The 26,711-nt window shown below is 38.2% G+C and overlaps 1 protein-coding gene across 1 annotated transcript in view; it reads left to right on the forward strand.

The window, feature by feature from the left end:
* The window catches only part of LOC115213923 (transmembrane channel-like protein 7), a 121,863-nt gene that overhangs the window by 42,484 nt on the left and 52,668 nt on the right, over positions 1–26,711 (forward strand). The window contains exon 3 of the mRNA XM_029782916.2: positions 21,534–21,597. Coding sequence (XP_029638776.2) covers positions 21,534–21,597 — 64 coding nt within the window. The remainder of the gene's footprint in view (positions 1–21,533; positions 21,598–26,711) is intronic.

Below are 26,711 nucleotides of genomic sequence, written 5' to 3' on the forward strand. Positions count from 1 at the left end.
GTAAAAGGCAGTCTGTATGATGCATGTGTACGAACAGCCATGCTACATGGCAGTGAAACATGGGCCGAGACTGCTGAGGACATGCGTAAGCTTGCAAGGAATGAAGCCAGTATGCTCTGATGGATGTGTAATGTCAGTGTGCATGCTTGACAGAGCGTTAGTACCCTGAGAGAAATGTTGGACTTAAGGAACATCAGTTGTGGTGTGCAAGAGAGACGATTGTGCTGGTATGGTCATGTGGCGAGAATGGATGAAGATAAGTTTGTGAAAAAGTGCCAATCCCTAGCAGTGGAGGGAACCCGTGGAAGAGGTAGACCCAGGAAAACTTGGGCTGAGGTGGTGAAGCACGACCTTCGAACTTTAGGTCTCACTGAGGAAATGACCAGCGACCGAGACCTTTGGAAATATGCTGTGCGTGAAAAGACCAGGCAGGACAAGTTAGTCCAGCCCACTTATGCATGCCTTTCCTCCCTTGGACACACAAAGACCTGTTGAGGCAAGCGAAGTCGATATCGAACCTCATCCGACGACAGGCACCTATGCCTACCCCCCTTTGCTTGCGAAGACCTGTTGGGGCAAGCGAAATCGGAATCGAAATTGAACCAATCCTATGACTGGCACCTGGCAGATGCCAGGACCCCTGGACTGGAGATACGTAAAAAGCACTATCCGAATCGTGGCCGATGCCAGCGCCGCCTCGACTGGCTTCCGTGTTGGTGGCACGTAAAAAGCACCATCCGAATCGTGGCCAAAGCCAGTGCCGCCTCAACTGGCTTCCGTGCAGGTGGCACGTAAAATGCACCAATCCGACCGTGGCCGATGCCAGCCTCGCCTGGCTCCAGAGCAGGTGGCACGTAAAAAGCACCCACTACACTTACGGAGTGGTTGGCGTTAGGAAGGGCATCCAGCTGTAGAAACATTGCCAGATAAGACCGGAGCATGGTGCAGGCTTCTGGCTTTCCAGATCCCCGGTCGAACCGTCCAACCCATGCTAGCATGGAAAGCGTACATTAAACGATGATGATGATGATATATTGGGTTGTCTGGAAGGTCTGTACCGATTTTTAAAGGAAAGAAAAATGCCATTACATTTTTAATCAACCAAATATGGACCATTTTGTTGCACAATGCGTCTCCATCTTTCCTTTAAATTGAAAATACCTTCTTCCCAGAATTGAGGTGGTTTCATGGCAAGGTATCTTTTTACGTCATCCAAGAAATTTAAATTTTTCCATTAAGACTATTCTGCAGAGACCTGAATAAGTGGAAATCCTAAGGAGCAATATCTGGTGAATACGGAGGGTGGGGTAACACATCCCAGTCGAGCTGCAGCTATTTTTGTCTGGTTCCCAAAGCACCAAGTTCCGAAAATGAACTTTCTTATCTTCCATTTTAAAGGGTTTCAGAATTAACACAGGTTAAAGGAACATAAATCTTCTTCCACGAAAATATGTCTTAAACTGTGCTCTATGATTTTTTATTTCCCATAAAGGGTTTACATAGAGGGAACATCACAATACATTAGGGACATAAAACACCAAAAATTAAACTAAAAATATAATAGTATGATAAAAGGATGATAAGGGTGAAAATGAAAAAATGGAAGCAACGTTAACCGCCCCATCAGTCAACATCACTTACTTGCCCTCTTTCCCTATATCAGTGAAAAAGTTACGTAGTCCTCTAGTTTCACCCCATATCGCTTCTCAAGTTTGTATTTCTTTTCCGAGTCCTACCTCCCCTTTATTAGCATAGAAACGTTTTTGAGTTCCTTTTCAAGTTCTTTCACTTGGTTTTTTTTTGTTAATACTACTTCCAGACCCTCATTCCAGCTGCCTGGCAATTCAACCTTGCCCCAATCCTTCAATATTTCAAATACATCTTCATCGTCTAGTATACCTACACAATGGTCTGCGGGACGGGAATTCTGTGAGTTATCCTGTGTGTCTGTTTTCTTGTTGGTGAAAAGTGCGTAGGTTTAGTGTCTGCAAAGGAAGGGTGGGGCACAAAGGGTGCGGGTGGGCTGGGGTTCAGTATAGTTTGCTTTTGTCTTTTCCTCTTCTTCCTTTTTCCCATGGATTCCCATTCTGCTGGATCCTCTTCTTCGACCATTTGTTCTTTTTCCATTTCTGCCTCTTTCTGGGGTTCTTCTACTTCTTTTGTTAGTTTCTTCATTGTTTCCTTGACTAGTAGAGGGCAATTAGCTCTTATGTGGCCTTTCAAGCCATATTTGAAACACCAAGGAGCTCTGCACTCGCCCCATACTCTTTGTAATGGTTTCTGATAAGCGTTCCAACACTTCCGTGTCTGCCTGGATGCTCATCTCTAGTGTTCCTCCTCTCCATCCTCCTTTGCCCGATATCGTGGCTTGAAGGATGTCTACTTTGTCCTCATTTTCAATGAGGATGGCTGCCACTATCCACTCTGTTTCTATGTCTGGTGGTATTCCTTCCACCCTGATCCTGGTTGTTCTCCTTCCCAGATATGAGGGTAGAAGGAATACTTTGTCTGTTTTAATCATTCTTGCTGCCATCCTCCTAGCAATCTCTTCTGACTTAAACTGTACAATCACAGTGCCATTCTCGTTCGCTCTTGTGAGGAAAATTATTTCTTCTTCTGTCGTTCTTAAAGCCTCCTCCACTGTTTCAATACCAACAAAATCTATTCTTTTTTCTGTGGTGAATACTCTGTACGTTATTGTCTTCCTCTTGAAACTGTTTTTTCTTTTCCTTGGCAGTGACAACTCGGCATCTCTGCCTACTTTCTTTATCATATCTTGACAATCTAGCAACTTAAACAAGTCTACCTCTTTTCTAGTTGGCTGCATCGCTCCTGCGTATGTTGCTCTTCCTTCCAACACCATGTCCAACCTACTGACCGCCTTTGCCAACTCCTCCTCAGAGTTTGACAAGTCCAACTCACTGAGGTCCGAATAAACGTTTTTCCTCGCCATTTCTTCCTCCCCGCCTTAGGGAAGGGTACAACAGCCTTTCCGTTTGTCACAAAACAGACAAACAAAATTCAACAGTAGCATTTAATTATTTTCCACAAAAAATACACCAGACAAAACAACTACTCACAGGTTGAAAAAAAATGACTCGCTGAGTAAACAACGATAGCTTGGACTGTGCTTTATGATTTTTTAATTTCCCATACAGAGTTTACATAGAGGGGACATCACAATATATTGGGGACATAAAACACCAAAAATTAAAATTAACACAAAAATATAAATGTATGATAAGAGATGAAAAGGGTGAAAATGAGAAATGAAAGTGATGTTAACCGCCCCATAAGTCAACATCACTTACTTGCCCTCTTTCCCTATGTCAGTAAAAAAAATATGTAGTCCTCTAGTTTCACCCCATGTTGCTTTTCGAGTTCATACCTCCTATCCGATTTATTAATAAATAAACGTTATTAAGTTCTTCTTCCAGTTCTTTTACATGGTCCCTTGATTACACTACTTCCACCCCCCTCCTCATTCCAGCTGTCTTGCAATTCCACCTTTCCCCAATCCTTCAATGTTTCAAATAAGTCTTCATCGTCTATTACACCTACATAATGGTCTGCGGGACAGCAGTTTTGTAAGTTATCCTGTGTGTCTGTTCTCTATTTTCTTGTTGGTGGGGAGTTGGTAGGTTTAGTGTCTGCAAGGGAGGGGTGGGCCACAAAGGGTGCGGGTGGAGCTGAGGTGGGTTGGGGTTCAGTATAACTTGCCTTTTTTCTTTTTCTCTTGGATTCCCATTCTGCTGGAGCCTCTCCTTCAACCACTTGTTTTTCTTCCACTGTTGTCTCTTTCTGTTCTTCCTGGGGTTCTTCTACCTCTTTTGTTGGTTCTTTACTTGGTTCCTTCACTAGTGGAGGGCAATTAGCTTTTATGTGGCCCTCCAGGCCACACTTGAAACACCGAGGAGCTCTGCCCTCCACCCATACTCCCAAAGTTACATCACCCATTGTAATCGTCTCAGACAAACTTTCCAACACTTCTGCGTCTGCCTGGACACTCATCTCTAGTGTTCCTCCTCTCCATCCTCCTTCGTCTTTTATCGTGGCTTGAAGAATGTCTACTTTTCCTTCATTTTCGATTATAATGGCTGCCACTATTCACTCTGCTTCTATGTCTGGTGGTATTCCTTCCACCCTGATCCTGGTTGTTTTCCTTCCCAGATACGAGGGTAGAAGGAATACTTTATCCGTTTTTATTTTGAAATACAGATTGAGGTTGTAATTTGATATCTGTGATGAATGGTCAGTTTACACAAACTTGCCACTAAAAATTACTAGCTTTATAAATTTATAGTATATGTATATGTATACACACACTCATACATATATATATATGCGCTAACATGCTCGAGCGTATACAAGTACGCCTCATTATGCGCAGCATTAAATACATGGATTTACACATACATCTCCACACATATCTACAGTTACACCCTAGTAAACATATATACATACACTACGATATCCGCCTATCCTTAAACATATGTACATATATAGATATAAATACACACACACATATCTATACACACACAGACACACATATATATACATATACATACACATACATATGTATACATATATATATATATATATATCCCCATGTATAGTATCCGCATTCATTCATGCACTTCCATCCATGTGTATACACACATACATTACATCTTATAAGTGTATATCTTGTTTTTGAGTACATAACAGTTATAATTTAATATACTGTTCTCCATAGATTGAGTTCCATATATTTAAAAGTTTTTTTGAAAAGAAGGGTTTTTTTTTTTTAATCTATCTATGACAAATACAATAGGCCTGTCATTAAGTAACCACAAGTTGGAGTGATCGATTATCAGTAAAGGGAATGAATTAAAAGGAAAGAAATAAAAGAAGTAAATATACATATAAGTGATAAAAGGGAGTAGTAGGGTGTAGCAAATTAACAATAAATGAAGTAGTTGGTATAGAGATATGAGTTTCTATAGGAATAGAGCTATGTCAGAATCATTTTTACAAAAAATAGTTTTACAAGGATCATTTAAAAAAAAAACATGATTGTGAGAGAGCATTAAAATTAGTAAAATACTGACAGAATAAACTGGTGATATTAGAAAGATGTAAGATATCAAGAATGTGTCAGTAATAATATAGTGATTGGGAAAATATATATTAATTGGGGAGATTTCAAGATTATCCACCTGTGTATTTTGATTGTTTAGGAAGTGTATGAAGTTAAAAAAGTCCAGGTTCCTATTTACCCATTATTACTAGTATAATATTCATCATCATCATCATCATCATCATCATGCAGGAGTGGCTGTGTGGTAAGTAGCTTGTCTACCAACCACATGGTTCCAGGTTCAGTCCCACTGCGTGGCACCTTGGGCAAGTGTCTTCTACTATAGCCTCAGGCCGACCAAAGCCTTGTGAGTGGATTTGGTAGACGGAAACTGAAAGAAGCCCGTCGTATATATGTATATATATATATATATATATATATATATATATATATATATATGCATGTGTGTGTTTGTGTGTCTGTGTTTGTCCCCCTAGCATTGCTTGACAACCGATGCTGGTGTGTTTATGTCCCCGTTACTTAGCGGTTCGGCAAAAGAGACCAATAGAATAAGTACTGGGCTTACAAAAGAATAAGTCCCGGGGTCGAGTTGCTCGATTAAAGGTGGTGCTCCAGCATGGCCGCAGTCAAATGACTGAAACAAGTAAAGAGTAAAGAGAGAGAGAGAGTATCATCATCATCGTTTAGCGTCCGCTTTCCATGCTAGCATGGGTTGGATGGTTCAACTAGAGACTGGGAAGCCAGAAGGCTGCACCAGGCCCAGTCTGATTTGGCAATATTTCTACGGCTGGATGCCCTTCCTAACGCCAACCACTCCGTGAGTGTAGTGGGTGCTTTTTACGTGCCAGACGAGGCTGGCAAACGGCCACGATTGGATGGTGCTTTTTACGTGCCACCGATAAACATTAATGAAGTTATTAGTGTTGGCTGGTAGTGATATTCTTAATTCTAGAGTCAATGAGTAGATTATTTATCTATGTTCTGTATAAATAAGTATAAAAGTTCTCAGATTGAATGATACGTGCGTACTATATGGGGTCAGAGTTTAGTTAGGTGAAAGTATACCGAATAAGTAAGTAGTTGGGGGTAAAACTAGGAGTTGTTAATCCAATGTCTGAATAGTGGCAGGAGGGAGCAGATGATGGAATTTCCAATGTGAGAAGATCATGAAGGGATTAAAGTAGATAATGGAGACTTAAGGTTTATAGTGTTTAAAGGTTTTAGTCAATTTATGCATACAAGTTGGTTTGAATTCCGATCTTTTATTAACTAGCTTGTTTTTATCAGGGAATCTAATGATTTTCAAGAGTTCTAAGGAACATAACTGACAACCAGTTCTATTATTTTTATAAATCACTGCCGATCCCACTATGGACTATCTAAGGTTAAAGTTAATATTTTTGTTTTTAAGTTCCCATATCCTACGCGATAAGGAAGTGCTATTAGCCTTATGTTTGAGTCTAAAGGACGACTGATTGTTATAGAACCTAGATTTCCAGGCGGATGAACAACCAATGTAGATGAGAGTATTTGATTCCGTAATTATTTCACTAGAGTAGACTATGTTCTTTGCTAGGCAGTTTCCACGTAAAGGACATGATGTTGTTGTTACACAATTGCACCAGGTCGTCCATTATTTGCACGTGGTGGGTAAATTTTGATAGGGTTGTTATCCTGGCTACTACTAGGGTAGATAGAGACTATGCCTACAATGTCATTATTATTATTGTTATTATCTCTATTGGTGCTGTTCAAAGTTTTCCTACGTCTATTCCTTCTACTGTTAGTACTGATGCTAGATCTATTATCCATATCACCATTATTATCAATTATATTGATATTGTGATTAGTATAATTATTTTTGCAATCATTGTTTGAGGTGGACCAAGTTATTCTATTATTATTAGTAGTAGTAGCTTCATTTAACGTGGCAGTATTATAGGGTGTGCCACTAATCCGTGTTGGGTCTGGGTTTATCGGTTCATCCGTTACACTGTGATTCAATATAGGAGTAGGGTTATTGGGCCTAACACTGTTGCTATCATTATCATTACTGTTATTATTACCATTATCAACGATGTTATTACTATCATGATTATTACTATAGTAATTACTGTTTTTGTTATTATCATTATAGTTATTGTTACTATTATTAATATAGCCACTGTTGTTATCAATACTAAAGTCATTATTTAGGGAACTACTATCAGTTATCTCTAAGTTGTTAACCAGGTGGTTAGACACCATAGGTGCAGGAATAATAACTTGGTTATTGTTATTAATTTGGTTAATACCATTATTAGTTCTTGGAATTTTGGGGTTTGAGTGATTATTATTGTTTGCTCTTAATCTAGCTTTTTTAATTCTGGTTTTATTATGCTTAGATATGAGGCATTTCATATTGGGGAGAGTCGAATATGAGATTCTAATAGTTTTAGTGGATAGAATTCTGCTATATTTATGAGTGGGTGGAAAGTTATTTGATATAATTGAAAATATTTTCTTGAATAATTTTCTTGTAACTGCTACATTATATGGTATAACAACAATATATGGTATAATATACCATATAATGTTTTGATCACTGTTGTAGTTGACAAGATTATTATGTCTGTCTGTCCATCCATCCATCCATATATTCGTGCCTTCACCCATGTTCAACATTCATTACATTCATTTCTATCCTCATTTTAATCCAATTGCCATTCTCCTTTCAGACTTACCTACCCACTCACCCAAATTTAGAATTTGGAGATGGTTTTTTTCTGATCTTCTTTGAGGGTTTTGACATTTTCTTTCTCACCTTGACCTTTGATCTTGTTAATTTATTTCAAATTTTAATGGTTCATTTTATATAAGGTATGAATTTGTTTTTATAGGTGCAGGTGTTGTTGTGTAGTTTAGAAGCTTGCTTTCTATCTGTCTGGTCTCTGGTTTAGTCCCACTGTGCAGCAGCTTGCGAAAGTGTCTTCTACTAGCTCCAGACTGACCACAGCCTTGTGAATAGATTTGGTAGATGAAACTGAAAGTCTGCCACCTTATATATGTATGCGTATATATATGTGTATATGTATTTGCCATCTTTGAAGGCAGTAATGTAGCTCAGTTTTATTATTGATGGTTGCTGCAACCTGTTGTAGTGCATGTAGTTTCTTTTGGATGCAGTGCTGGTATTTACAGGTTCCGAGTATGTAAGGAAGGGCTCTTTCAAGTATGATCCATGTAATGTTGGGACAGAGATAAGACAGGACAGAGCCAGAGTTTTCCTTTTGAAAGAGAGTAAGTGTTGCATAATTCTCCCTTTGAAGTCATCGACTCTTCAGTTCATATAATTTCTTAGGATACCTATTTCTTTACTACCCACTAGGGGCCAAACACAGAGAGGACAAACGGATTAAGTCTATTACATCTAATGTAATGTTGCTAAATGAGGGAAAATTTGAACTTCTGCATTTTGCAAAAAGGAACAGTGATAACCTTTCTCTTCCAAAATCCTCAAAACTTTCCAGTCTCTTCATTTGTAGGTCATACTTTTACTCCCTGTGGTATCCACTCAATAAACAAAACATTATGAGAATTGAGGCACTCCAGACAAGACTTAATTATTGAGATCAGCTCAAAACACTCATTCCCTCTAATGCTACTGTGAGTTCCACAATATATTTGCATAATATGGGAAATATACCAAAAGCATTGCCCAAATGATTTTCATGTGAAGTTTAAAAGCCAGATAAGGTTGGGACCATATACCACACACCTCATAACACAAATTATACTCACAACACATGATATTATGACACAGTTATTTTCACTTGGCTGACTATCCTTCATTTAACATTGTCAAAATAGAAAGACCTCAATACCTCCAACAGTACCTGGACACCATAATACATGATTTAAAGCAGGAAGTTATGTAAAGCAGTGATACACTTAGATAGTATTATATTAATATATTTAAATATAATAATGATGTTAATGAAGACTTCAATGATGATGATGATAATAATAATCATATTAATGATATCAACAATCACTTAGAAACATTATTAGAGAAAATTTCTAGAATATAGAGTGAAATCAAGATGTCATACATGAATGATTAAGGAATGGGAAGGGAGATGAGTCACCTTTGTTTAACAATTTCCTATTTTTAGCTTCGTGAGTTATCAACAAGAGCCAGCAGTATCTACTAACAAGACTAAGTAGCTAATTTGTAGCCAGAGTAGGTAGCCAGTTACTTGTCAAACAAACTAGTCAGCTACTAGTCAGATAGTAATCAGCTATTGTGACCAGGCTTGTTAGTTTGTAGCCAGCTACTAGCCAGACAAATTTAGACAGCTTCTAGTCGGACAAGGTAGCCAGTCACTAGCCAGAAAAGGTAACTACTCATGAGACATGTAGCCAGATTAGTTAACCAGCTACAAGCCAGACGAGGTAGTCAGTTTTTATCCAGACAAGTTAGCCAGTGACTGGCCAGACCAAATACATTAACAAGTTTGTAGATAAATTACTTAGCTAGACTAGTAACCAGGTGAGCTACCCAGCTAGTAACCACATGGTTGGAAAACCATCTGGTCTTTCCAATAATAGGAAGGTGATGGGGTGATCTTCACAATGGTCTTGGCTGATGGCCAGATTTCTATGCATGACAACTGTTTTCAACAAAGCACTGGAAGTCAGTCATTTTAGGATACTGAATGAATGCATGCAAAATGTTAACCAGCAATGTCTTCTGTGCTTGGCAAGCATCTGGGCAGTTGAGTAACTACATGAATGGTATCAAATTATGTTCCTTTATGGCTGTGAGCTGGCAGAAATGTTAGCACGCCGGGCGAAATGCTTAGCGGTATTTCGTCTGCCGCTACGTTCTGAGTTCAAATTTCGCTGAGGTCGACTTTGCCTTTCATCCTTTCGAGGTCGATTAAATAAGTATCAGTTACGCACTGGGGTCGATATAATCGACTTAATTCGTTTGTTTGTCCTTGTTCGTCCCCTCTGTGTTTAGCCCTTTGTGAGTAGTAAAGAAATAGGTATCAAATTATGTCCCTTTATATTCTGAGTTCAATTCCTAGTGAGGTTGCCTTTGTCTTTCATCCTTCTGTGGGTCAGTGGGAGTGGGGAATTAACAGAATTAAGTACCAGCCAGGTACTGAAGCCATTGGAATCAGTTGTTCCCTCCTGTACCAACATGAGAAATCATTATTCATGTTGTAGCAGAATTATTAAGACATTGAACAAAACACCTTTTAGTGTTTGCTTTGATTCCAAAACCTACCCAAGTCAACTTTGTCTTCCCTCCTTTGTGGATCAATAAAATATGGTATCAATGTCAAATACTGGGATTGTTATAATCAACTAATCCCCTTCCATCAGATTTGTTGACCTTGTGCCTAAACTAGATACAATTATTATTATTATTATTATTATTATTATTATATTATTATTATTATTATTATTTTATCACAGGTTTTGTTAAAACTCCTGGAGTTTTGCATAGCAGTCTTGCTGCCTGCAGCCTACAGTACCATGTTATCTGTTCTTTTCAGCTATCTAATACTTTCCTGATTATTCTGGCCGTGCCAAGGAGGCAGCCCTTTTGTAACAGTTCTCCTGGGCATTCTATTTCAATTTTGTTAATATTCCTCTTGATGACTTCTGATACTGTTCCCAAGGACTCATCAATAATTGGCACTATCTTCACCTTCTTCATTTTCCATAGCCAGGCTATTTCATACTGAATAGGGTTGTATTTATCTATTTTTTGCCTTTCTTCTTGACTATTTGTGGGTCTAAGGGGCGCATGTGGTGCATCTTGTTAACCACCACTAGGTTCAGTCTGTTACGCTCTAGCACCTGATCTGTTTGGATTGGGAAATCCCAGAGGATTTTGCTAGTCTCTGACTCTACCACTCTCTGTGGTGTGTGCTCCTACCATGTCTTGCCTCTCTCTAACATCCGTTTTTCGCACAGTTTCCAATGTAGCACTTCCACTACCTGATTGTGTCATCCCAACTTGTAGTGGTTTTGGGCAAGTCTAGGGCATTCATTTGTGATATGGGCAATTATTATTATTATTGTTCAACATTTGGTACTTTTAGGCAAATTTCTACTGCATCACCTGCTACACCACCATGTTGCTGTCGTGTGTGCATTATGTGCTCTTTTTCATTGAGAGAGTGCAAATTCTTCTTGGTATTGTATTACATCAGTTTGTTTTGTTGTGGGGTTTGATTGCTGTCTTTTGTTATATTAGTGCTTGTGTTGTGTGTGTGTGTTGCTCTGTTGGGTATCTAGCCTGCTGTTGGGTGTTTATTTTATTGGATATTTGCTATGTAGAGTGTGTTTATGGATTGTTTTGTTTGGATTTTATCATTGAATTGCTAATGCCTTGTATAGGATGTGGGCTGTCCCTAGCAGGGCTAATTTTTGGATAGTGTGTAGTGTTGAGGGTCCAGGTATAGCTTCTATGTTTTTGTCCACATGGTTTTTTATCATGCCCAATGCTCCAGTTATTTATTATTGGTATTATTTTCACCTTCATGTCCCAATCAAGAATACTTCAATTTTGAGATCTTTGTACTTTGATAGTTTCTTCACTTCTTTTTGGGCAATATTTTGGTCAGATGGGACTGCAATATCTATCAGTAAGCAGTTTTTTTTTCCAGTCTTTGATTATTATGTCTGGGAATTAGCTTTTATTTCTTTGTCAGTTTGAACAGGCACATCCAAGATACTTGTGCCTGGTCGTTGTCATATACCTTGTTTGGCACATGTCTATATCATTTCTTGTCAGTTTTTATGTTGTAATGTTGGCATTAATGTCTGTGTTGGCATGACTTACTTGGTCATGTCTGTATATATATATATATATATATATATATATATATATATATATATATATATATATTTTGTGAAATAGAGAGATGAATAATCTTGTTGCAGATTAATCAAAAGTTTAACCGATACCTTGGTAGCAAAAATCACAGCAGAAGACAGCACGGTTGGAGGTACAACCATATGGTGTTGCAACCGTGCGTTGGTGCGGATAATTGAATTTTAATATTATTTGTGAATTGAAGAAATGGAGTTGAACGAAGATTGAACAGAAATCGTTTTTATTTCATTCTACACGTGTTTCGAAAGGCACAATTTACCAAATTCCGATTGAATAATGAGACCATATTGTGTCTTTCTTTCCTGAAGGGAAAGACACAATATGGTCTCATTATTCAATCGGAATTTGGTAAATTGTGCCTTTCGAAACACGTGTAGAATGCAATAAAACGATTTCTGTTCAATCTTCGTTCAACTCCATTTCTTCAATTCACTATATATATATATATATATATATATATATATATATATATTTATTCAGATTTGGTAAGGACCGGACAGCTAGAGATGATATGATCAACTATCTCATTGTGGTAGTTGCACATTCTGCATTTGGTGTTAGGACCTGTTTTCATTATTTTGCTTTTGTAGTTGTTTGCAGTCAGGCACTGGTCTTGTGCAGCGAGAATCAGTCCTTCCATTTCAGCTTTTCGTTCAGAGCTTTTGAGCCATTGTTGACTTTTACATTGATAATTAAATTTCAATTAAATTTAACATTTGATCACTTGTTTTCTTTATTCAAAATTCGGACAGAACTTATGGGATGACCTGATAATAGACAGAGAACACCACTGGAAAATATGAAACTAAAAGAAGCAGCACATATGTTAGGACACAACAATCTCCTAAGCAGACCAAGTGCAGATATGAACAGCATATGGGAACCAGTATTAAGGAAAGATAGGATAATATTAAATTTATAAACCCTAAAATTCACTCCATAATTGCCCACAGGCATATGGCATAGTGGTTAAGAGCGCAGGCTACTAACCCCAAGATTCCGAGTTCGATTCCAGGCAGTCACCTGAATAATAATAATAATAATAATAATAATGAAAAATACCTTAGGAATGAGAACCTAGGTTCAAAATTTCTCCAAGTCACCTGATCAAGGCTGGAGGGTATATCAGCCTTCATCAAACAAGATGAGGACAAATATCCGTCAAATGTAAATAATGTGATAGAGGATTTGTCTACAAGTTCACAAGTTTTCAGTTTAAATCCACTGGAGGTATTTTGTCATGTATTTGAATAGTTAATTTTTATGGGAACCGTTCTAAGCTGTTGACAATAGTAGTGCTCCAATATGGCCACAGCTTACAAGCTCCAGTATGGTAACAGCTCACAGGCTGAAACAAGTAAAGGAGTGTAAAAATAAATGTGATAAAGGAGCCAGATAGATTTTTACTGGGAATTTAACCTGCAACACAACCTGCCATTAGCTTGACTCACTTCCCATTGATAATATGAAAGCAAATAAGATATTTTATATTCAATGGACCCAGTATTCCATTCCCCTACTTTCTTTTCAGTCTGGAGTGGTGTTTTTTTTTTTTTTTGGTTCATTGATTTTTAAATATTTGGGAAGTCTGTCATGGTCTGTTTCCCATATCTTTTGCCTGGCTTTCAATCTTGGAACATACTTGTAATCAGTGTGTTAGGTGTCACTCCTAAATTTCCTTCCAGAAAGTTGTGACATCCATTATGTGGAAGTTAGAGACCTTTACTTTTGGTGGAAGCCAGAACTGATCAAATGATGGATGAAATGCCTTGCATAACCTACTTAGTTATGTTTCTTTATGTTCTGAATTCGCATCTTTTTCAGGTAGTAGGATGAGGTTGATAAAATATGTAGTGGTTAGTTCAGGAGGAGAGATTCAATAAAATATACACTGGTCGGTCAAGTATTGTTTGTTTTTGTTTGTTCCTTCTCGAGCCATGCCTGGCTCATATAATGGCCTGTTTCCTGGTTTCTTTGGCGTATAGGTTCCCCACCTGGACGGGACGCCAGTCCGTTGCAGGTGAACTGCAAGATGCAGGAGGAAAGAGTGAGAGAAAGTTGTGGCAAAAGAGTCAGCAGAAGTTTGCCATTACCTTCTGCCAGAGCTGCGTGGTGTTTAAGTGTTTCGCTCATAAACACACACATTGCCCGGTCTGAGATTCGAACCCGCGATCTCTTGACCGCGAGTCCGCTGCTCTAACCACTAAGCCATGTGCCTCCACCGGTCAAGTATTGAGGTTAATCTAATCAATTATACCCTCCTCCAAAAATTCTTTGTGTTTGTGCTGGAAAATATTGCTATATTGGAAGGAATAGAAATGAAAGAATTTAGAACAAAATGCTTTTTGCATCTTCCTATTCTGATTTTGCCTTCTGCCTACGTTCGATTTTCTCCTTTCTTTACGACCAATCTGAGTGTTTTCAGAAAGTTTCCAGATTATACATATTCTTATTGTAGCCTTCAACAGAAATGTGAGCAAGATAGTGAGCATTTGATAGTCAGCTTAATGTTTGTATGCAAAAAGGATTCATGCCATCTACTCAGGTTTAATTATTATACAAGGCTTTGTAACATGTTAAAATGGTTCACTGATTTTAAGGAAGAAACACCTGCTATTTTTCTTTCAATTTTCATTTATACTTTTGATGGATGCCTGCTATTAGTTTCTTCTGCTAGTAGTCATATGCTTGGCTCAAAGCTTAGGCGTGAGTTAATGTCATACACAAATGGTTACCATGAATGACTCAGGAACCAAACTTAATCTTTGAGACTAATTTTTCCCTCACTGCAAGAGTACAATGGGTTATAAACTCAATCAATGTGACTGCATCAAATTTTGCCTGAAGTTAGTAATTCTGCTCCCAAGAGGCTGGAAATGTTTTGTCAGGCTTTTAACATACATTCTTTTGATCAAACACAGGATTTACAATGGTCAAGTGTTGTTTCAAGACTGGCCAAATGTTAGTTCAAGATGATGACTATTCACTAACAAGCACATCATCGTTTTGTGGTTTGTTTGTTTGGCTTGGGTTCAAACCCTATGAAGTCACATTTGATTTTTGTCTTTTGTCACTCTTGCTTTGATGATATATGCACCAGTAATACCTTGAAATTGACCACCAAGTGACCAAAAACTAGCAAGCATTTACAAGTAATAAACTAAGCCTGACCACAAAGTCTGACCACAATCACTTGCAGATGATATACTGAGGCTGGCCACAGGTAACCAGTCCACTGGATAATCGGTCACCAGCAAAATGTCAGAAAATGTTGAAAAAAAAAATTGTTGAACTTAACCATGAGAGTCATCACCTCACAATCCCTGAGTTCTGTCACATGATAGGACTCAGTTATGTGGCAATTTACGTGCTCTGTCACAACATAAGAACCAGGTATGTGGCACAACAGCAGTTGTTGAACACCCTTCATATTTGCCTGACATGTCCTTCTGTAGAAGTTGAAATTAAAGTACACTGCTTCAAGATGGTAGTTGAAATTTAAACTGAATCAGAAGGTGGTATTAGATGGCATTCAGAAAGGGGACTGCAGTAGTGCTAAATTCATTGTTTTCAAATTTTTTGTTTAAATATCTTTATTTCAATTGAAACGAGGTTATTTCAACAGAAGTATGTATCAGAGGTTAAAACGTAGAATCGTAGATCTTTTTTATCCTTTTAGAACACAACTACGTGTTTGATATATGATACTAACATATGATATATTCAGCTGTCGGCTATTATTACAGTCACCTAATATTTAAGAAATGTGTTTGTAGCATAAACATTTTGTATGTCTTCTGAACTAACCCATTATTATAGTAGGCTTGGTTAGATTTTTAATAAGGTTATAGTATTTCATTTATAATGTTTCTTGATAATGTCTTTCAAGATACTTTTTATATTAATTATTCTTTTGTTTTTCTTTTTTCTTTCTGTTTCTTTTTCTTTGATTACTATTAATACAGATAGCAGGAGAATTTTTTTGCATTGAGTTAAAACAACATTTCTATCATATATATAAATATGTAGGTTTTAGAAGGTTTCTTTTAAATAATATAACAAAGTTTTGTCAGTGAACAGGTTGCGGTCTCAAAGCAACGAAAATATTTTGACAAATTAAATTTAAATGTTGAAGTGAATCTAACAGTTTTTGTGTGTTTCTTAAATGACTTATAAACACCTTCCACGCTGTAATTGTTATATTATATTAGTTTTTTTTTTTAATACTTTGACATGGGATTAATGCTGCCCATCTTTAATTTACAGATAGAAGAAAATGAATTTTTGTAGGGTTTATAATATTTATTTAATATTTTTAAAAGGAAGTGCTACCTATTGGTGTTCAATGAATTCTACTGACTATAATAATAGTTTTAGTCAGGTAAAATTTTAATTGGTTTTAATTAGGTAAAAAAAAAATCCCTGACTTTAGTAATCATAGCATCTACATATTGTGAACTTTTAGCTAATTATATTAACAAACCCACTCAATGGGTAGAAGGGATACGAAGGGTGGCAGTATAACATAGATTGGGAAAGTTAGATAAGCCTCTCATCATCATCATCTTCATCTTTTAACATCCATCTTCTGTGTTGGTATACTCTCTCTTTTACTCTTTTACTTGTTTCAGTCATTTGACTGCAGCCATGCTGGAGCACCGCCTTTAGTCGAGCAAATCGACCCCGGGACTTATTCTTTGTAAGCCCAGTACTTATTCTATTGGTCTCTTTTGCCGAAACGCTAAGTGACGGGGACGTAAACACACCAGCATTGGTTGTCAAGCAATGCTAGGGGGACAAACACAGACACACAAACATATACACACACACTTATATATATATACATATATACGACGGACTTCTTTCAGTTTCCGTCTACCAAATCCACTCACAAGGCATTGGTCGGCCCGGGGCTATAGCAGAAGACACTTTCCCAAGATGCCACGCAGTGGGACTGAACCCGGAGCCATGTGGCTGGTTAGCAAGCTACTTACCACACAGCCACTCCTGCGCCTATGGGTTGATAGTTAGTATTTAAGGGTTTGAAAACTACATTGTGCTCCAGTGTTTACTTTGGAATGGTTTCAACAGCTGAATGCCCTTCCTAATACCATCCAATTTACTTTTTTTTTTGTGTCACTACTTACTACAAGTGAGGTTGGCATGCAGCTTGCAAGATTAAGGTCTTTTTCAACCAAGGAAGGGGAACGGGGCTACAGCGAAGAGGAACATGGCTCTATACTTGGAGAAAAGGGCATAAAGTATGAAAGAAGGAGCCAGAACAGAACAGATTTGTTTTTATGGGGAAGAATAGAAATGCAGTATGCAGGTGTTTCATCTATATGAAATACCTGTGTTAAACTGCTCCAACACATGCAAATTCATGTATTTACTTGTTTAAAACTGCTTGAACTAATCAGGTCATATTTGTAAAAAGTAGAAGATATATTAAAAGTTAGGTCAACTCTCAAATATCAGTCATGTTTCAGAAGGCTACTAACTAAAACACTGAAGGGAAAAAGAGATTATATTACATTTGATCAATAAGTATCTGAACTGTTGCCATAGTAACGAAGCTAAAGCACACACAGTGAAGCCACTTGTCAAAAATTGACCTTCAACTCTGCTGTGCATGCACACTAAGTTTCAATGTTCTAGCTCACTTCTGCTGTTTACAGCAGTGCTTGGAAGGAAGGTGTGTAGTTTGTGATCATCACGTTGACCATGACAGAGAAAGTTGTCATGGTGATACCTGCTTAGAGGTTTATGCAAAGTTACAGAAAGTGTATGGAGAGGAGTGTATGAGCTGCACACAAGTGTACGAGTGGTTCAGACATTTCCAAGATGGCCAGAAATATGTCGATATTGACGAATGTTCTGGCAGACCCACAACAACCAAAGTATCCAGTCATATATGGTCATTAAAAGATAACGGTGTCAGTTATAATATCCATTGGAAGATCTTAGCCAAGTGTAAGCCCTACACCAATGGCAGTGGGAAGTGTGGTCTTTGTGATATGGAAAGATGGTTCATTTGGAAAAGCAGCTTAGACCCCGCCACATGTCTAAATTCAAGAACTGAACTTTTTGGATCATGTCCATGTGTGGCTAAATATTTGTTACATTTTTGGTCCCCCTGAGATCACAGATAGGACTTTCTTTCTATATTATATCCACGTACAAGCTTTTTATCTCTCTATACTTTTTACTTATATTTCTTATATATTTTTTATATATTTTTTTACATATTTATAGAGATATTATTTTATAGGTTTATTGCTCATGTATTTTTTGCACATTTTTTTCTGTATTCTACCTTCCACCCTGCATTTTTCCTGTGCGTATATTGTTTGACGTCTGCTTTCCATGCTAGAATATATATATATATATGTTATTTATGTTCCGCATTGACCACCAGATAAGGGATCAGGTGACCCTGTCAAAGGCTTTCTTCAAGTCAACAAAAGCCATGAACAGAGGTTTATCTTTGGCTAGGTATTTCTCCTGCAGTTGCCTTACCAGAAATATAACATCAGTGGTGCTTCTACCTGGCACAAAACCAAACTGCATCTCATCTACACTAACTCTCTCCCTTATTAGTTGAGCTATGACTGTCTTCATAAGTTTCATTGCCTGATCCAACAATTTGATACCCCTGTAATTATTTCTATCTAAGGTATCACCTTAACCTTTGCAGCAGTTAACTATTGTACTACTACACCAGTCATCAGGTATGACTCCTTTGCAAACTATCTGATTTACAATACGGGTAACTAGACCATAACCCACACCATGAGATATTTTAAGCATCTCGGTGGTGATTCCTGATAGTCTGGGAGCTTTTCCTGTCTTCATACCCATAATTGCTTTATCTACTAGGGTACTATTGATTTGGGTAGCTGATCCCTAAATAAGGCCAGCATTTGGCAGACTCTCCTCCTCCCATTCATTCTCCACATTCAGAAGTCTTTCATAATGGCATTTTCAAGCCTCTTTCTTCACAGAATCATTAAATGCAAGTGCACCATCATCCATGCAGACACATTTCTCTCCTATGACATCACAATTTTCTATCACACACTATTTTGCAATCAGAAATATTTCAGTTCTTTGGTCCTTGTGTCACTGAACCTAGGCAAACTTCTTTACTACTTCTCCCTTGGCTAGGTATACTTGTCTCCTAGCTTCCCTCCTGGCCATCTGATACAGTTCCCTGCTACCCCTACGCTTCCAGGCCTGTTTCTTTGCTCAAACGGCCCTCTCTACAGTATTGTTCCTCCACCACATTACCCTAGGTCTGGAAGGGGCTTTGCACCAGCCACAGATTTGGTCTGTGGCACTCAGCAAGCTGTTCTGCAAGAATTCCCAGTTGCCCTCTATGTCACAAATCTGTCACTCCTCCTCCCTTCCATCAAATTTCTCAATTAAGATGTCCCTAAATCTCTGACCGTATGAAGGGCCTTTAAGCTTCCAAATCCTTCTTTTCCAGATCGGTCTGCTTCTTGGCATCCTTCTGGCCTGGAGTCTAAAGTTACTAATGACTATTCTATGCTGGGGGGATGAATATATATATGTGTGTGTGTGTGTCTTTGTGTCTGTGTCCCCCCCCCCCGGGTATTTGAGGAGGGGGAACTTGTGTTAGAGGATAAAAGGTTAGAGTGTGACAGAGAGGCAGAAATAGGTGTCTTACTATAATGGAGGGGGCATTGGATTGGTAATTTTGTGTTAGATGATGAAAGGTGCGAGTGTGACAGAGAAAGAGAGAGGCAGAAACAGGTGTCTTGCTATAGAGGAGGTACATGGTTACCCAGAGAGAGAGAGAGAAAAGAAAGCGAGGAAGATAGAGATACAAGAAAGAGGCCAGAAGCAGGTGTACTAATCAAAAGGAGATACTTGGTTACCTGGTCAGAGGAAAAACAAAAGGGGAGAGTGATCAAGAATGAAGGCAGAAATGGGTGTGCTGCTGTAGAGGAGATACATGGCTACCCAGCCAGAGGGAAGAGCAAGGGAAAGAGAGAGAGAGAGAGAGAAGGGGTAAATAGCAAAAGTGCAGGAGAGAGCCGGTGAAGTTCCAGGGTATACTCAGAAGTAACAAGGATTAGCACATAGATGTGATGGTAGAGTAAGGAAAAGTGAGGTATAGAGGTCATGATATATGCAGTCAGCTGTTGCCTGGAAGACACAAGTAGGGAGTGGCGATTGCAGTGACTGGTGAAAACCTGAGTATAAAAATAGGGTGGGGAAAGCAGTGATACAAATAAGGACAGGGAAGGGGATTGGAAGAGAATCATAGTTTATGATGAGGAAATGTGAAGAAGAGAAAGATGCAGTTTAGAAGAGGGGATGTAGTTTGGTTTCTTGGGGTAGGGTGTGTGAAAAGTTTGTTGTTACATGTAGGTAGGACACAACACTTCTAGCACTCAATTTCGCTGATGTGGGTGGGTCTTCTCTAGAACCTCTTATCACCAAACATCTTGGTCCATTGTCATTTCCTTCATGAGACCCAACATCCTAAGATCAGTCTGCATCATGAAATATGATGTATATATATCTTTTATCTTTTACTTGTTTTAGTCATTAAACTGCAGCCATGCTGGAGCACTGCCTTAAAGAATTTTTAGTTGAAGGATCAACCCCAGTAGTCTTTATTGGTCTCCTTTACTGAAACACCAAGTTACAGAGAAGTAAACACACCAACTGTCAAAGAGAAAGTAGTCTTCATATGTGGCAGATGTGCAGCTACATTAAATAGCAGTAATGTACAGAAAATAGACAACCCATAAATGTCAGGTGGGATCCTTAGGAGTAGTAGACAGTTTCTGATATTTAGATGACCAACTTAACAGTGGTAGAGGTTGTTCTGAACGCATAACTGTTAGAATAAGAATGAGCTGGGCAAAGTTCAGAGAGCTACCACCACTGTTAGTAACAAAGGGCCTCTCACAGTGAAAGGCAGATTGTATGGTGCCTCTGTACGATCTGCTATGATACATGTCTGTAAGACATAGGCTGTGACCGCTGAAAGCATGTGAAGGTGTGAAAGAAATGAAGCCAGTATGTTCTGCTGGATGGGTAATAATCAGTGTGCATATATGACAGAGTGTAAGTGACTTGAAAGAAAAAAACTGGGTATACAAAGTGTCAGATGTAGTGTGTAAGAGAGAAGACTGTGCTGGTACGGCCATATAATGCATATGAATGAAGACAGTCACATAAAGAAGTGCCGATCTCTAATTGTAGAGGGAACACGTAGAAGGGCTAGACTTAGGAAGATGTGGATTGAAGTTGTGAGAAGGGATCTACAGATGTTAGGACTGACAGAGGGGATGACAGAGGACCAAGATTCCTGGTGGTTTGCTGTGCTTCAAGAGACGGGTCAAGCTAAGTAAAACCATGGCCATCCATGCATACAGGAATGTCCTCTATATTCCTCTTTCAACCAAGACATTCTAATGTTATGCACATACATATATGATGAAGAAAGTATATTTGTTTGTTTGCCTATTGATTACAGTCTTTTTGAAGAGACTACATTGTTTCTTTTGTTTTGTTTTTTAGGCAATATATTGAGGAGGAAAAGAAACTGTCTAAATTTCAATCTTGGAAAAAAGAAAGAAAACAGGTAACTTTCTCTGTGATTTTAAATTATTATACAGTTAAATTTCTTCATTTGCTAATACATGCTACTACTTTATTTCACATCACACTAGACTGATATTTCATAATCTCTCCATATATAAACGGCAAAATGTCTGTGTGTGTGTCCTTTATACAAATCCACAATTTTTCAGTTAGAGGACTCGCATTTTCTATGGTCATTGAAAACTGTCCAAGGGTGGTCGTGCACATCTTTACATTTCCCCAGTCACCCTGCAAAGCCATTAAAAAATCAATAGAAGTGACTTTTTTGTGAATTTTCTATCCAAAACCCAATCAAAATGCCCAAAACTTGCAACGCCAATTAAATGCCAGCTAGCTGTATGTGATTGGTCAGAGATTTGGACAGTACTCGCGTGTATGTGCGCACCTACGCATGCAGCTGTATATGCATGCACTAGCACTAAGTCATATCAATATGTAAAACATACTCTACTTTATACTGCAAGAGGTTGAACAGGTGCTTGGCTGATAACCTGCATTGCTTTATAAAGGATAGGCTAGGTGTTTTGATTTTCATTTTACTAATGTATCAGAATCACTGATTATGTACATAAATAGCCATTATTTAATTAAATAGCCATTATTTAACTGATTAATGAATAAAACATTTTCTAATGTTATTTGGTCACTCTTAGTATAGATTAATTAAATCAATTGAACCAATTTCTCTAGCATTGATGCTTCACAATAGCTTTGTTGACATTATGCAACAATTAAATGGAATAGACTGTTAAGTAGATGTACGACAATATAATATAGTCAATAGCTTTCCTTTGTCATTTCATGATGAAAGTCAAAGTGTATGAGATGTGTTTGATGCTGTGTAATAGCAAAACTAATGATCACAGACGACTTGTGATGACCGAAGAGAAGCCAGCTATTTAGCTGCTGGAAAGTGCTGTGTCTATTAATAAAACATGCTGAGGATTAAAGGTTGAGAAAACAGCTTAAGGTTGAATGTATATGTGCCTCTGAGATGATGGTGCTATATGGCCATGTAGTGTAAGTTGGGTGAAGTAAAAAAAACCTTATATAGACAGACATAGGGTTTGGAAAACTGGGAAGAAGTGATGATGTGGGATCTGAAAACACTAGGTCTTAGAGGATTGGAGAAACATTACACTGTTGTCCAGCCCATAAATAGCTGATGATGATGAATTAGTTTATGTAGCATCCATCTATGTTCTGGCACAACAAGGACTTTATATTCTTCTTTCCATAATCAGCAAATTAGTACCAGGAATTCATTGAGGTTGATTCCATTGTGCTAGGTAGAGAGGAACCTAAACTAATTCTATAATTAAGTTATTAGGTTAATGACTTGGATTAGAAATTCAAATCTGTTTTGGAGCATTTATGGAGCATTTTGGAGCATTTCCTCTTGTGTGAAAAAGTGCCAATCCCTAACGGTTGAGGGAACCCGTGGAAGAGGTAGACCCAGGAAAACCTGGGACGAGGTGGTGAAGCATGACCTTTGAACTTTAGGCCTCACCGAGGCAATGACTAGTGACTGAGACATTAGGAAATATGCTATGCATGAGAAGACCTGGCAGGACAAGTGAGTCCATCCCGTGTCCCTTGCCAGGGATGTAGCCAGCCCACTTATGCATGCCTTTCCTTCCCTAGACACACGAAGACCTGTTGAGACAGGCGAAGTCGAAATCGAACCTCATCCAACGACTGGTATCTATGCCAACCTCCCTTCATTGGACACTAAACTCTGTTTGTGAAGACCTGTTGGGGCAAGTGAAATTGGAACCGAAATTGAACCAGTCCTATGACTGGCACCCGGCAGTTGCCAGTGCCACTGGACTGACTCCTGTGCAGGTGGCAAGTAAAGAAACGCTGTTTCTACCCTGTGCTTGAGGAGATCTGTTGAGTCTAGTACACCAACATCAAAAATCAATGGAAACTGTAGTTGTGATCCCTGTGCCGGTGGCATGTAAAAAGCACCATCCGAACGTAGCCGATGCCAGCCTTGCCTGGCATGTAAAAAATACCCACTACACTTACGGAGTGGTTGGCGTTAGGAAGGGCATCCAGCTGTAGAAACACTGCCAGATCAGACTGGAGCCTGGTGCAGCCTTCTGGCTTCCCAGATCCCCGGTCGAACCGTCCAACCCATGCTAGCATGGAGAACGGACATTAAACGATGATGATGATGATGATATTTGCATTGCCTCAATTTTTACTCTGGAGCATCTCAAGCTTCTCTGGGAAGCTGGCTGCACAAATATCCAGTTTATGAGGAGATTTACACCTCACCTTGTTCAATACTTGGAAGCTAAAAGTTAAGTGCCTACTCTGTGAATGACATAAAACAGAACTTACAGTGAAGATGGTACAGAGGAGAGATAAAGTGATGGACTGGATGCTAAGTTCAAATATACTGAGTTCATAAAGGAACAATTTCAACAAGTATTTCTTTCATCTTAAAAACAGTCAAAATTACTTGCAAAGCAATCTGCTGAAATAAATGTATTTTTGTATTCAGTTTAATCCCTTATTAAATCTGATTAAAAGTTAATTTTTAGTCACTTATTATATATCATTTTTCTGGGATTAATTAAATAGGAATTTGTAATTTACAGAAGTTGATGCAATCAATCTTCTTACAAACATTGACCTTGTATCTTTGTAATAAATAAAGGTCTTTGATCTGTGGCTATATAACTACTGGCAGAAGTGTTGAGTATGTGATGTATTATCTACAGTTCAAGTATAAAATATTTTGGTGCAGTGTATACATCACATACTCAATATCTGTGTGTTGTCTACCATTTTCCAGGTGTCTCATTGTAGTGTGTGGCTCACATTTCAAATGTCTGTGTTGTGTCATCTACTATATTATGTTGTCTTGTTGTAGTCTGGAGTTTGAATACCAGATTTCTGGTGGAGCTTTTTACAATATTGATTCCACTTTAAAGATTTTAAATAAGACTGAAATGGATGGTGTAGGCTTTTTAACCATTGTTTAATTATGTTGTATGCATAATTACCATTGTAATCATTCCAATCACAGGTCACTTTTTTTTAGGCATTATTTTACTGCCAGTTGCTTTTCCCAATATACCAACCTGTTTAGTTTATGTAGTGACTCTATTTTTGGAAGTTTTCAGTGTGCATGCGCAGAGTTGGATTACTTCCGGTAGGCCGCCGGAAGTTCCCTCATGCACATGCGCAGGAACTGTAAACTGAAAGCATTCCCACTAAATCTGTCCTTTTTGAATCAGCAACCCTACCGAGTGGACATGACCAACCTTCTCTCAGGGAAAACCCTACATATAGAGAAGCTCTCTTCTTAGCGGAAACGGAGATGGTAATTTTGGCTCACACAAGTGGACTTTTGTGAACAGTCTTGTGGACTTGGCTACCGGTTCGCCCTTAAGGAAAATATGTGTATATATTTTTTATTTTGCAAAACCCGGAAAAATAAAGTATTATTTATTGCTATTGAAGAAGGTCGGATTTTGGTTCTCCCTTCGACAATTTGTATGTGACAAGATAAGACAGACACCCCTCAAGTGTTCCTGAGACTTTCATCTTGTTACATTTACTTTTTGGGAAAAAGAGGGATACAATACTGGATTCTGTGTGGCATTATTAGAGATAACTTGAAAGAACAGAAATGAAAATGATTTGTGTCTTCTACAATCTCATGATATTCCACACAACCACCAGTGAATTGCAGAGGTGATGGCAATGATGAATGATATTGTGAGGAGAGACAAGACGAAATGGCTGGATCATTTTAGTGAGGAAAGATGACAGTAACTGGATGACAAGAATGATAGAAATGAATGTGGAAGGAGAGGAAAACCAAGAAATATATGGTTAGAAATAATGGGAGAAAGAAAGAGGGCAAAAGGGTTGTTGAGGATATGGCAAAACTGAAGAAGTCTGTCCTGAGGCCAACAAGAGTAATCTCTACTTTAGCAGGGAAGATAGCTTTAAATTCTTGTGTAGTGTCTGTAAGCCATTCATGTATCTGTAATACTTAGTGGTGTTGAGTTATCAGATAGAATGCCTGGCAATATTAGTTCCAGCTCTCTGAACTGAGTCAAATTCTTGCTATGATCAACATGGCTTTTAATTTTTTAAGAGTTGATAATAATAAAGTATTTGTACTAGGCTTTATTCTTCTTTTGCTCTCTCTCTCTCTCTCTCTCTCTCTCAACATTTTTTCTCTCCGTCTTTCTCTCACTATCTTATCTCTTTGAATTTCTACCTCTTTCCCTTCCTCTCCTGTCTCTCAAATCAGCTATGAGAGACAGGAGCTATGAGAAGACCTGGGAAAGGAAGGGTTCTGCTAGGTTTAAATGTTCTGGACATGTCATCTGTTTCAACAGTATACCCACATCTCCACCAGGAGCTGAGGACCCAAGGCAAAGCAGTACTAGTTGTAATTAACAATTCTGTCTAACCCATGTGAGCATGGAAAAGTGGATGTTAAAATTATGATGATGATACAATGAGAACATTCTCGAATATAAATTAAAATTAGTTTCATTGCTGGCACAAGTCCTTATTCATTTTCAGAAATTTAATGCCAGTTAAGTAAAAAAAAATTCCTAAAGAAAGAAGAATAGAGTCATTTCCTTTGTTTTTTTTTGTTTTTTTTTTTGATTTTTTAAATAATATTCCTGAGGTGCAAACAAACAGTGAGACTCCAAACAAGAATGTACCTATTCATTCTGCTGTTGTATTTCATCATCAAAGAATATTTCTTCCCTTTAGAGAAGGTCGTGTTCATAACACTCAATAACATACCTTGTCTAAAAGGAAGAGATATACTTCAATGATGAAATACAACAGTGATCAGGATATTTGTATCTGAATCTGCTAGAATATATTAAGGATGGATAGCTATGTTATTGTATAGGTGAAATAAGTGTTTATATCAATGTGTGTATGTGAGAGAGAGAAAGTGTGTGTGTTTGAGTGAGTGAACTTGTTCTTATGCATAAGTGGCACACACACTCTCTCTCTCTGTCACTTTCTCTCACTCACTCTCTCTCTGTCACTCTCTCTCTCTGTCACTTTCTCTCTCACTCTCTCTCTCTCTTTCTCTCTTTC

The sequence above is a fragment of the Octopus sinensis genome, linkage group LG7 (assembly GCF_006345805.1).
Source record: "Octopus sinensis linkage group LG7, ASM634580v1, whole genome shotgun sequence".
NCBI lineage: Eukaryota > Metazoa > Mollusca > Cephalopoda > Octopoda > Octopodidae > Octopus > Octopus sinensis.